At 34.7% G+C, this 14037-nt stretch overlaps 1 protein-coding gene across 5 annotated transcripts in view; it reads right to left on the minus strand.

Annotated features, from left to right (window-relative positions):
• ATR (ATR serine/threonine kinase) overlaps window positions 1–14037 on the minus strand; it is a 106398-nt gene that overhangs the window by 40320 nt on the left and 52041 nt on the right. For all 5 annotated transcript variants that reach the window (XM_068546033.1, XM_068546032.1, XM_068546031.1 and 2 more), the window contains 4 exons: window positions 6240–6377; window positions 5197–5407; window positions 2967–3145; window positions 956–1120 (listed from right to left, as the gene is read on the minus strand). In XM_068546033.1, the coding sequence (XP_068402134.1) occupies window positions 956–1120; window positions 2967–3145; window positions 5197–5407; window positions 6240–6377 (693 nt within the window). The remainder of the gene's footprint in view (window positions 1–955; window positions 1121–2966; window positions 3146–5196; window positions 5408–6239; window positions 6378–14037) is intronic.

Raw genomic sequence — 14037 nt, forward strand, 5'->3', positions numbered from 1 at the left:
ACCTTTCTTAGTCTAACAACTGACTTACTTGGCTATATGGCAGAGCCCTCTACCGATGTCCTAAACACATCTGATTTTTTTTTTTTTTTTTAATGGAGACAACCTACAAAAAACCTCAGATTGCATTTATTATCTTTTCCAGATATGGTCTGATTTTTGGTTCAGATCAAATATAAAAGTAACAAGTACTCCTTAATACTTTGTTTAAAGATTATTTGTCATATAATTTCTCATGTAAAAATTAAAACTCAAACGTCACAATATTATTAATATCGATTTTGGGCTTTAGTAACTGAAAAGTTAGATAGGATTGTGAAATATTCTTTAAAATTGAAAACAAGCCTGTGAAAAATAAAGGCCCTATATACTGAACTTCTGAGAACATGAACATGTCAATTATGACAAAAAGGAATACCCTGAGATGAGAGAGGATCTAAGCCAAGATTATAAATCAGTGATTCTAAACCCCTTTCCTGTTCCAACATACATGAGATATGCAACGTCCCCCCGTTAGCAACTGTAGCTCAGTGATTCTAAGGGACCATTTCAGAGATTCCCAGATGGTGATAGGGGCATGTGTAATCTGAAAAAGTTTCTTAGGCTGTAAAGAATCACTATTATTATTAAAAATTGATGCAAGTCTTATACTTTTAATAGCAAACTAAAATTATATCAATTTTAGAGTAATGGAACATAGAGTTTAATGTAAGTATACTTCACAGTAAATCTCATTTATTTGGGAGATTAGTAAGGTCACAGAAATTTGGTATTGGAAGGGATCTCTGAGATCCTCTAGCATGTCTCTAATTTTATCAATCAGGAAACTCAAGTTCAGAGATGGTTACATATTTTCCAGACACACTGTGACACTGGTAGAGACAGTATTGAAATTAAGGTTTCCAAAGTTCCTAGTTCAGAGTTCTTTTTGTTACATTGCCTTTCATTTGTCTCTTACCTGGTCTGGTTCTAACTGAATAGCCCTGTCATAACAAGCAGTGGCATCCCTCAGTAAGCCGATGCTTTCATGTTCAAGGATCTGTTCTTTTAGAGATGGTTCTGCCTTTCGAATTGCGCTTACTCCAGCCACTCCATCTGGTTCATGCATAGCAGCATACAATTTCTTTGTTCAATCATTAAAAAACAATCAAGGGAGGAAAAAAACACAACTGGAAATAAAACTATAAAGCCACCAGTTTATGTAAAAAAAAAATAAGAATTATTTTCTCAAAGCAACAATATGTATTTGTTTCAAGATAGATTCACAGTGAAACTGCAAACTTATTTCCAGGCATTCTGTTCCAGTTAAATATGCTCATATTCCGCTTAAATACAAATCTATACTAGTAACTGTTATTGATAATGAGAGCTGTAAAGAACCTCAAAGTCCTGAACTCTTTTAAAAATCCAATATATAATAAATTCTGTTGAGTATAGTTTATAAGTATTTTATTGCATTTTAAAACTTAAAAACATTTTAAACAAGCATTTTAATATATTCATATTGAGATGCTTTCAAGAAACACAAGACACTAAATCTGGGTTCAAAGGAAATATTCAGGCTGAAGATAAAAATTTGGGAGCAATTAGCACAAAGATGGCAGGGGAAAGGATGAAATGATTTAGGAAATGAATAGAGGGAGAGAAGAAAAGAGGACTGGGGAAGGACATCAGAGTACTTGTATATTTATAGACAAGGAAGAACTAACAAATGAAACTGAGAGGAGAAACCAGAGTAGTTTGAAGAAACCTGGAGAATGTGGTATCCCAGAAGTTGTGAGAGAAAAGAAAATACCTTAATAAAGAAGTGGTCAAATGATGCCATGAGGTTAAGAAAATGAGGACCGGGAAGCATTTACTGGATTTGGTAACATGGAGGCCACCAATTTTCTTAGCAAGAGTAGAGTCAGTGTAATGGAGAAAGAACTCTTGTTGGAATGGGCAAAGAGTAAATGGGAAGTAAAGAAGGAATACAGAGAAGATGGGCAATTCTTTTAAAAACCGACTGTGAAAGGAAACAGAAAGATGGGAAGTATCTGAAGAAGATACTGTAAGATCAAGGGAATTATAAAAACTTAAGATAGGCAACACCAGAGCATGTCTATATGCTCTATGTACTCTGGTTGAGAAAGAAAAATTAATGATATTGGAGAAAGCAGGAATATCTGAAGGATTGAAATCAAGAACAAAAGTAGAAGAACTGAATTTTGGCAGGAAGGGATCCTTCCTTAGGAACAAGAGAAGCTAAGAAAGAGAATATGGTACAGAAGCCAATGTATTTTCGGATTTGGTAGACATCTGGCTTCTACTTTCCTAATGAACAATGAAGCAAGATCATCCGTTGAGAGTAAGTAAGGTGGAAGCAGAGAAATGAAGAGAAGGTAAGAAATAGTCATCCTGAAGAGTGAGAAAGTAGTCTTTACTAGAAAAACAGAATGACTGAAGGCAGTGTTAAAGAGTCCCACTGATGTTTGAGATTATGAATTGAAAGGAAAACCAGTTAAAAATCCATTGTGTGATTTTTCTCCAGTGATGTTCAGCTGCTTACATGCAGACACTGGGAAAGCAGATGGGTGAGTTTATCCAGGACTGGAGTCTTACAAAGTGAATACAACACAGAGGGAGAAAGATGAGAGAGCTGAACATCCTTGTAAAGGAATGACTTTAACAATGAACAAGAGACTCAGAGCTAGACAAGGAAGAAAAAGACAGGAGAGGGCTAATCACCCAAAGACTACAAGCTACTCATTTTCCAGTTCTCTCACCACACTCTGCTTTTTGACCTGAAAAGAAGCCCAACAATCTTGACCTCTTATTTAATCCATCGTATTAGGCCCACTGGCCCTTACTTTCTTTTCTTCCCTACAGAGTCATAGGATTATCGTCTAAACCCATAAAATGAATAATCTAAACATAAAAGCCTGGCAATATTAAATGTCATTATTAAGTTCACTATATGAATATCAAACCTGTAAAAATCCAAGATGCTCTTGAATATTTTGCTTCTTTTCTGTAATAAATGATTCAAAGTGCATTACAGCTCGTGTGTATGCTTTGGAGCGAAAGGACGCTACTGCCAGAGTATCCTGAGGTATGAGGTCTAGAAAACGAGTTACACTCTGATAGTCTTCATAATCCACAGTAGGTACTAGATTATAAAAAGATAATTGAGTAATTAAAGACTGAGAAGATGAAATTTTAAAAGTATCCATTTAAATTTCAATTTATTTATTTTTAATTTATTTCATGAAATAAATTAATCTAAATGTATTAGGGTATCTTATTTAGAATGTAACTACCAACAAGAAGATTGCTCAGAAGACTCCTGCTCCAACAGCACCATTATGACTTATCTTGCCTTGAACAGTCATTTAACTTATTTGAGCTTCTGTTTCCTCATCTATAAAAGGGAAATATTAGTATCTGTCTTGCCTTACTTACAATGTTGTTGTGACAATTAAATGTAAATTTATATTAAATGTTGAAGAGATATAAAGATGATACAAAAGATACAAAGATGAGTTATTTATTATTAATAACTATAAAAACACTGATAAAGTATAGCTATTAGTAGGGAAAAAGCAGAATTACAGAAATATCTTTTTAATTTTAAAGTTTAGAATTCTTTGATAACAATCTATTTTTTTCCTGTGTTGCTATATATACAATATTAACTAATATAATGGAAATAAAAAGTAAAAGTACCTTTCAAGTAAAATCACAAATACTTTAAAATGGTAATTTTTTTAAAGAGTCTAAGAAAAGACCTAACTGAGAAACTTCTGGACTATCCAGTTTAAGAATTCTTATTTAAAACTTATAAATTTTAATAATGACTCATAACAGCATGTATAAAACAGGAAACAAATAAATTTCATAATCAAGATAGTAAATTTAAAAGAAATTATATTTAAAATAAATTCTTTACTTCCATCAAAATTTGTAAATCATTTCAAATTATGAGAAATGTTAAAGTATTGTACTTTTGAAACATTACAAATGTTACTCTTAAAAGCTAGAATTTTCATTACTATGTTAGTAAGAAATGGTAATAACAGAGTTCGCGTTTGGTTTTTTGGTTATCATTTTCACATGCAGAAACAGAAACAAACATTTAATTGTTGAAATAATGTAAAATATATCAATAATTAGTCTTATTGCAGAGAAAAACATTCCCCTAGACATAATTATTGGCAAGTCCAAAAAATCTTAGAAAAATAACAAACTGTTGTGCTTAACAACAGGAATGTATGTGCTTCCACAGATACAGGAACAACAAGAGGGAGATGCTCACAAACTGAGAACTTGGTGTAAGTGAAGGCCTCTTTAAGGGTCTTAGTCACTTTTTCCAATTAGCCTCGAAGCTTTGGGGGAAAATCATGTGATCCCACTAAAACAGCTAAAGTATACAAGAAGCAGAAGTATCATGTACTTTACCCACTTGCTGCAAGAATGAAAACCACAAAAGTTCAAAGACATTAAGAGTATCTATTAATGTCTGATGAATATAATTCTTCTCACCAAGTGCTTGTATCATAGGGGCAAGTGTCATTTTAAACTCTAATGAGATTCCTCTTTTAGTCACCTTTGTGGGAGTTGTAATATCACAGGGAAAAAAATAGCACGATAGTAGGTGTAGCAGGGTATAGTATAGTCACATATATTAAGCATATTTGGAGAGCCTGCTGGATACCAAACACTACCAGAGAAAGGGAAAAGAAGAATAAGAAGAATAAGATGAATTAAAAAAAGAAAAAAAAAATAGGCCATGAAATGAATGAAAGTAAACTCTTGGAAATTTAAAATTTAAGTGTGAAAAAGACTGCAAAGAGTATCTTATAAGTGAAAAAGTATAAAGAACACTTCACTATTCATATATATACACACAATGATTTATATCATCACCATCCCAATTAATCCTCAATCTTCTAAGGGAGATAAAATCAACCCTATTTTATGCAAAGAAAAATTAGGTATGTGTTTTGCTTAAGGAAGTGACAGTAAGAATTTAAAGAGAGGTTTTCTAACTATAAATTCACTGCTCTTTCTCAGTAAGAAGGCCATCTTAAGGGGGGAAAAAAAGGGACGCAAGAAAACATAGGTCTTTTAAAAGCTAATGCTTAAATTACAGAACTGATACAGAAAGGAGCTAACTGGTTAATAATTAAGAGAAGGAAGTATACAGAAGTTATGACTTACTCATGGAGTCCACCTTATCTCTGTTTGATTTGCCTTGCGGAAATTTTTCAGCTTTCAGTGCCTGAAATTTGTGCCTTGCCCACTGTGTGAGATGGTCAAGCATGGAGAACACAGTCTGTGTACTGAGCTGACACAGATCAGATGCACTGTCTTGGGTACTTATGGTATGCTGATCGTCATGCTTTAGAACTGCCATAATTTCTGCATAAACCTGAGAAGAACCATTTTATGGTGAATAATATGTCTGCATAATATCATTTTACTATTACCTGACATATAAGACTAACCATTTTAAGGCAATAATTTTCAAAAGAAAAAAAATCCATCATAGATTAATAATAAATCATTTTTCTCACCTATAATTAAGCCAATAAAATGTTTCCCTGAAAAGAAAATATACTGTAAAAGAGTCATGAGAGTAAATATAAAAATATTTTAAAATTCTTCTAGATTATTCAATAAATGATCACGAAACTACTTGTTAACTAGTAGAAAATAAAACTTTAAACAATACCTCACAGTATCTGTAAAAATCAATTTCAGAGTAATTGAAGGGCATGTAAAAACAAAAGGATCAAAAAATGTAGGAAATATGTTCATGACATTGGCTAAGAGAAGGCATCACATAAAAGGTTTAAATTAAAAAGTTATAAAAGATTTATAAATTTGGCATTTATATTTAAAATTTCTGCATGGCAAAAGATATAAACAAAGTTTAAAAAGAAAACCACTAACTGGAAAAATTTCTGTGAGATATGACTGGCACAAACTGGTATCCAGAATACATATCAAACTCCCACCAATTATTTAAAAAGGACACACACATACACAACCACAAATATGTAAAGGATATGAACTAAGCATTATACAACTCTTTGATAAATAAAAGTATAAAAAAAGGATTTTGTAAGCGTTTTCATATGTACTTACATATTATAGCATACCTTGATCTACATTTCCTACTAATATGTAGCCATTTTAATACTAATTACATTGCATAAATGTTTGGACAAACAGAAACCAAATAAAATGATATTTCTTACCTCCTGCTGATCTTCTTGATTACAACCCAACAAAACATACACTAGAATATGTGGAAGAAGATAGATGGTCACCTTGAAATCATGCTTCATCATAATGCTACAGCAGGTGAAGATTTTACTGGCAAGATCATGCCGCACCTATAAACTCCAATGGTTTAGAGAGAGTAAGCAGTTTTATTCATTTTATTCTTTTGATTAATGCCAAAAAACAACATGTGAGCTAATTTAACATTGCAGAGTGGGTATTCTATGGAGAAAGGCACTCAAAGCGGGGAGGATTTCAGATCACCATCCCTCTGGTCAAGTGCCTGAGCTGCTGAGACCCCTACAGGCAACGTAGATACCTGGGCTGCCAACTATCTCAGTAAAAATGGTCTTTTCCCCTTACAGTTCATTTTAAAATGAATCACGTTTTGTTACAGATTAACTTCCCTAAATACAGTATATTTTACTTAGCTAACATTAAATTTAGTATATTTATTCCTTGAGCACATAGATGAGGAAAGTAACCAGAAGGTATTCTCTGGGCCAGCACATTAAGTACAAGATCACATTTTTCTTAAGTAATAAACAGTGATTAACTATAGGGGAGAAAATGAAAGAAAGAAAAAAATTAAATTACTTGGTGTTAGAGTCAAAATTTATTGGTATAATCTAACCTTCAATTTACCAACATTACTGTTCTCTTATAAAAGTTTAAAGGTTTTTTCTTCTTCAAATACAAATCCTTCACTTAAAAAAAAACAAACTAAACTACAACTAAATAAAATATTCCATAGCTGAAAGTAATTAAAGAGTATTAATTTAATATTTCACATATTATATTTTCAGTATGTTCATTAAAAAATGAGAGACATTTTCTTGAAATTACCAGGTACAAATTATTATAATAATATTTTAAAACACTAATAGAAATATGAATTAAAAACAAAAGTTGTGAAATCTAAATATGCCTTAAACATTCTGGGTGAACACAGGGTACCTTTTTGTCTGTCAGGTATGTAAAAATTTCATAATAGGAAAACGTCAGAAATATACCTCTATTTTTCCATGAAATTTCATTTTTAAAAAACCTCTACTTTGGGGGATTAACCAAAATGGCGGAGTAGAAGGACGTGCTCTCACTCCCTCTTGCGAGAGCACCAGAATCACAACTGGTTGCTGGACAATCATCGACAGGAAGACACTGGACTTCACCAAGGAGGATACCCCACATCCAAGGACAGAGGAGAAGCCACAGTGAGATGGTAGGAGGGGCGCAATCAGAGTAAAATCAAATCCCATAACTGCTGGGTGGGTGACTCACAGACTGGCGAACACTTATACCACAGAAGTCCACCCACTGGAGTGAAGGTTCTGAGCCCCACGTCAGGCTTCCCAACCTGGGGGTCCGGCTACGGGAGGAGGAATTCCTAGAGAATCAGACTTTGAAGCCTAGTGGGAATTGATTGCAGGACTTTGACAGGACTGGGGGAAACAGAGACCCCACTCTTGGAGGGCACACACAAAGTAATGTGTGCATTGGGACCCAGGGGAAGGAGCAGTGACCCTGGGGGAGACTGAACCAGACCTACCTGCTAGTGTTGGAGGGTCTCCTGCAGAGGCAGGGGCTGGCTCTGTTTCACCGTGGGGACAAGGACACTGGCAGCAGAGGTTCTGGGAAGTACTCCTTGGCGTGAGCCCTCCCAGAGTCTGCCATTAGCCCCACCAAAGAGCCCAGGTAGGCTCCAGTGTTGGGTTGCCTCAGGCAAAACAACAAACAGGGAGGGAACCCAGCCCCACCCATCAACAGTTTTTACAGAAAGATAGACAAGATGAAAAGGCAGAGGGCTATATACCAGATGAAGGAAAAAGAAAAAACCCCAGAAAAACAACTAAATGAAGTGGAGATAGGCAACCTTCCAGAAAAAGAATTCAGAATAATGATAGTGAAGATGATCCAGGACCTCGGAATAAGAATGGAGGCAAAGATTGAGAAGTAGCAAGAAATGATTAACAAAGACCTAGAAGAATTAAAGAACAAACAGAGATGACCAATACAATAAGTGAAATGAAAACTACACTAGAAGGAATCAACAGCAGAATAACTGAGGCAGAAGAATGGATAAATGACTTGGAAGACAGAATGGTGGAATTCACTGCTGCAGAACAGACTAAAGAAAAAAGAATGAAAAGAAATGAAGACAGCCTAAGAGACCTCTGGGACAATATTAAACGCAACAACATTCGCATTATAGGGGTCCCAGAAGGAGAAGAGAGAGAGAAAGGACCAGAGAAAATATTTGAAGAGATTATGGTCGAAAACTTCCCTAACATGGGAAAGGAAATAGCCACCCAAGTCCAGGAAGCGCAGACAGTCCCATACAGGATAAACCCAAGGAGAAACACGCTGAGACACATAGTAATCAAACTGGCAAAAATAAAAGACAAAGAAAAATTATTGAAAGCAGCAAGGGAAAAATGACAAATAACATACAAGGGAACTCCCATAAGGTTAACAGCTGATTTCTCAGCAGAAACTCTACAAGCCAGAAGGGAGTGGCAATGATATACTTAAAGTGATGAAAGGGAAGAACCTACAACCAAGATTACTCTATCCGGCATGGATCTCATTTAGGTTTGATGGAGAAATCAAAAGCTTTACAGACAAGCAAAAGCTAAGAGAATTCAGCACCACCAAACCAGCTCTACAACAAATGCTAAAGGAACTTCTCTAAGTGGGAAACACAAGAGAAGAAAAGGACCTACAAAAACAAACCCAAAACAATTAAGAAAATGGTCATAGGAACATACATATCGATAATTACCTTAAACATGAATGGATTAAATGCTCCAACCAAAAGACACAGGCTTGCTGAATGGATACAAAAACAAGACCCATATATATGCTGTCTATAAGAGACCCACTTTAGACCTAGGGACACATACAGACTGAAAGTGAGGCGATGGAAAAAGATATTCCATGCAAATGGAAATCAAAAGAAAGCTGGAGTAGCTATACTCATATCAGATAAAATAGACTTTAAAATAAAGAATGTTACAAGAGACAAGGAAGGACACTACATAATGATCAAGGGATCAATCCAAGAAGAAGATATAACAATTATAAATATATATGCACCCAACATAGGAGCACCTCAATACATAAGGCAACTGCTAACAGCTATGAAAGAGGAAATTGACAGTAACACAATAATAGTGGGGGACTTTAACACCTCACTTACACCAATGGACAGATCATCCAAAAATGAAAATAAATAAGGAAACAGAAGCTTTAAATGACACAATAGACCAGATAGATTTAATTGATATTTATAGGACATTCCATCCAAAAACAGCAGATTACACGTTCTTCTCAAGTGCGCACGGAACATTCTCCAGGATAGATCACATCTTGGGTCACAAATCAAGCCTCAGTAAATTTAAGAAAATTGAAATCATATCAAGCATCTTTTCTGACCACAACGCTATGAGATTAGAAATGAATTACAGGGAAAAAAACGTAAAAAAGACAAACACATGGAGGCTAAACAATACGTTACTAAATAACCAAGAGATCACTGAAGAAATCAAAGAGGAAATAAAAAAATACCTAGAGACAAATGACAATGAAAACACGACGACCCAAAACCTATGGGATGCAGGAAAAGCAATTCTAAGAGGGAAGTTTATAGCTATACAAGCCTACTTAAAGAAACAAGAAAAATCTCAAGTAAACAATCTAAACTTACACCTAAAGAAACTAGAGAAAGAAGAACAAACAAAACCCAAAGTTAGCAGAAGGAAAGAAATCATAAAGATCAGAGCAGAAATAAATGAAATAGAAACAAAGAAAACAATAGCAAAGATCAATAAAACTAAAAGTTGGTTCTTTGAGAAGATAAACAAAATTGATAAGCCATTAGCCAGACTCATCAAGAAAAAGAGGGAGAGGACTCAAATCAATAAAATCAGAAATGAAAAAGGAGAAGTTACAACAGACACCACAGAAATACAAAGCATCCTAAGAGACTACTACAAGCAACTTTATGCCAATAAAATGGACAACCTGGAAGAAATGGACAAATTCTTTGAAAGGTATAACCTTCCAAGACTGAACCAGGAAGAAACAGAAAATATGAACAGACCAATCACAAGCAATGAAATCGAAACTGTGATTAAAAATCTTCCAACAAACAAAAGTCCTGGACCAGATAGCTTCACAGGTGAATTCCATCAAACATTTAGAGAAGAGCTAACCCCTATCCTTCTCAAACTCTTCCAAAAAATTGCAGAGGAAGGAACACTCCCAAACTCATTCTATGAGGCCACCATCACCCTGATACCAAAACCAGACAAAGACACTACAAAAAAAGAAAATTACAGACCAGTATCACTGATGAATATAGATGCAAAAATCCTCAACAAAATACTAGCAAACAGAATCCAACAACACATTAAAAGGATCATACACCACGATCAAGTGGGATTTATCCCAGGGATGCAAGGATTCTTCAATATACGCAAATCAATCAATGTGATACACCATGTTAACAAACTGAAGGATAAAAACCATATGATCATCTCAATAGATGCAGAAAAAGCTTTCGACAAAATTCAACATCCATTTATGATAAAAACTCTCCAGAAAGTGGGCATAGACGGAACCTACCTCAACATAATAAAGGCCATATATGACAAACCCACAGCAAATATCATTCTCAACGGTGAAAAACTGAAAGCATTTCCTCTAAGATCAGGAACGAGACAAGGATGTCCACTCTCACCACTATTATTCAACATAGTTCTGGAAGTCCTAGCCACAGCAATCAGAGAAGAAAAAGAAATAAAAGGAATACAAATTAGAAGTAAAACTGTCACTGTTTGCAGATGACATGATACTATACATAGAGAATCCTAAAACTGCCACCAGAAAACTGCTAGAGCTAATTAATGAATATGGTAAAGTTGCAGGATACAAAATTAATGCACAGAAATCTCTTGCATTCCTATACACTAATGATGAAAAATCTGAAAGAGAAATTAGGGAAACACTCCCATTTACCACTGCAACAAAAAGAATAAAATACCTAGGAATAAACCTACCTAGGGAGACAAAAGACCTGTATGCAGAAAACTATAAGACACTGATGAAAGAAATTAAAGATGATACCAACAGATGGAGAGATATACCATGTTCTTGGATTGGAAGAATCAACATTGTGAAAATGAGTATACTACCCAAAGCAATCTACAGATTCAATGCAATCCCTATCAAATTACCAATGGCATTTTTTACGGAGCTAGAACAAATCATCTTAAAATTTGTATGGAGACACAAAAGACCCTGAATAGCCAAAGCAGTCTTGAGGGAAAAAAACGGAGCTGGAGGAATCAGACTCCCTGACTTCAGACTACACTACAAAGCTACAGTAATCAAGACAATATGGTACTGGCACAAAAACAGAAACATAGATCAATGGAACAAGATAGAAAGCCCAGAGATAAACCCAAGCACCTATGGTCAACTAATCTATGACAAAGGAGACAAAGATATACAATGGAGAAAAGACAGTCTCTTCAATAAGTGGTGCTGGGTAAACTGGACAGCTACATGTAAAAGAATGAAATTAGAACACTCCCTAACACCATACACGAAAATAAACTCAAAATGGATTAGAGACCTAAATGTAAGATGGACACTATAAAACTCTTAGAGGAAAACATAGGAAGAACACTCTTTGACATAAATCACAGCAAGATCTTTTTTGATCCACCTCCTAGAGTAATGGAAATAAAACCAAAAATAAACAAATGGAACCTAATGAAACTTCAAAGCTTTTGCACAGCAAAGGAAACCATAAACAAGACGAAAAGGCAACCCTCAGAATGGGAGAAAATATTTGCAAACGAATCAATGGACAAAGGATTAATCTCCAAAATATATAAACAGCTCATTCAGCTCAATATTAAAGAAACAAACACCCCAATCCAAAAATGGGCAGAAGACCTAAATAGACATTTCTCCAAAGAAGACATACAGACGGCCACGAAGCACATGAAAAGATGCTCAACATCACTAATTATTAGAGAAATGCAAATCAAAACTACAATGAGGTATCACCTCACACCAGTTAGAATGGGCATCATCAGAAAATCTACAAACAACAAATGCTGGAGAGGGTGTGGAGAAAAGGGAACCCTCTTGCACTGTTGGTGGGAATGTAAATGGATACAGCCACTATGGAGAACAACATGGAGGTTCCTTAAAAAACTAAAAATAGAATTACCATATGACCCAGCAATCCCACTACTGGGCATATACCCAGAGAAAACCGTAATTCAAAAAGACACATGCACCCGAATGTTCATTGCAGCACTATTTACAATAGCCAGGTCATGGAAGCAACCTAAATGCCCATCAACAGACGAATGGATAAAGAAGTTGGGGTACATATATACAATGGAATATTACTCAGCCATAAAAAGGAACAAAAGTGAGTCATTTGTTGAGACGTGGATGGATCTAGAGACTGTCATACAGAGTGAAGTAAGTCAGAAAGAGAAAAACAAATATCATATATTAACGCATGTATGTGGAACCTAGAAAAATGGTACAGATGAGCCAGTTTACAGGGCAGAAGTTGAGACACAGATGTAGAGAACAGACATATGGACACCAAGGGGGGAAAACTGCGGTGGGGTGGGGATGGTGGTGCGCTGAATTGGGCGATTGGGATTGACATGTACACACTGATGTGTATAAAATTGATGACTAATAAGAAACTGCAGTATAAAAAAACAAACAAACAAAACAACTAATACTAAACTTTCATTGGGTTATTTGTATGGAAATATGTTAATATAAATGTTTCAGACATTACATGAAATTTCTAAAAATCTTACATCTTCTGGTATAATGTTATAAGTCATAATCCTAGTTATTACTTTAAAATGTATATCTCAGAAATAACTAATTTTCTTGTCAACTGCATTATTATGAACTTTCATCAAATCTTTAACCGTGGTCATTTTTAAGTCTTTTGTCATTTACAGACAGTTCTGGGTGTACTCTGATGCTTTTGCAAATATGTTCCTATAAAAGGGTTTCATCTTCAAGAAATTCATGGTAAAGACTCTGACAAGTACAGGTTTCTGGTAACTGACTGTACTGCTGAACTGAATGAATAAGCATTTCCAGAACTCTAATGAAAAACTGATGAACTCATAAAAGTGCTAACAAAAGATCAAGATGAAAAAAAAAATTAATTACATGGGACTGAGTGAACTGATGAGGATGAGTATAATTTTTGTGACTTTCTGTTTGAATTAAAAAAAAAAATCCCACAAGGACTCAGAGGCAAAGAATATACAAATCAATTTTCACTGCAAAGTAAAGGAGCTGTTACAGTGGAGGATTACTGGACTGAACGTCAATATTATGACATAGTATGAGTGTGTTTCATGTTTGGTAATTGCAATCATTGTTGCTTTTGTTGTGGTCATCCATGTACAGTGCTTGATGTCAGTCTATTTATCTCTTGTAAAAATAAAATACAGTGTGTGTGTGTGTGTGTGTGTGAAAAAAAACAAAAACAAAAAAACCTCTACTTTTATTTTGGAGGAAGTTCAGATAATGTATCCTCTTTTAGAAGTAGCCACTAAGGGATAATATTATCTTTTTATTACCTAAGAAATCTTTTCATTATGTAAAAAAGTCTGGTAAAGCATTTATATCCTTTTAAACAGTATTATTTTACAACCTAAAATGAACAGACATAATATAATAGACGTTTTACAAACACATGAAGAACATAGT

Source organism: Eschrichtius robustus, chromosome 6 (genome assembly GCF_028021215.1).
Source record: "Eschrichtius robustus isolate mEscRob2 chromosome 6, mEscRob2.pri, whole genome shotgun sequence".
NCBI lineage: Eukaryota > Metazoa > Chordata > Mammalia > Artiodactyla > Eschrichtiidae > Eschrichtius > Eschrichtius robustus.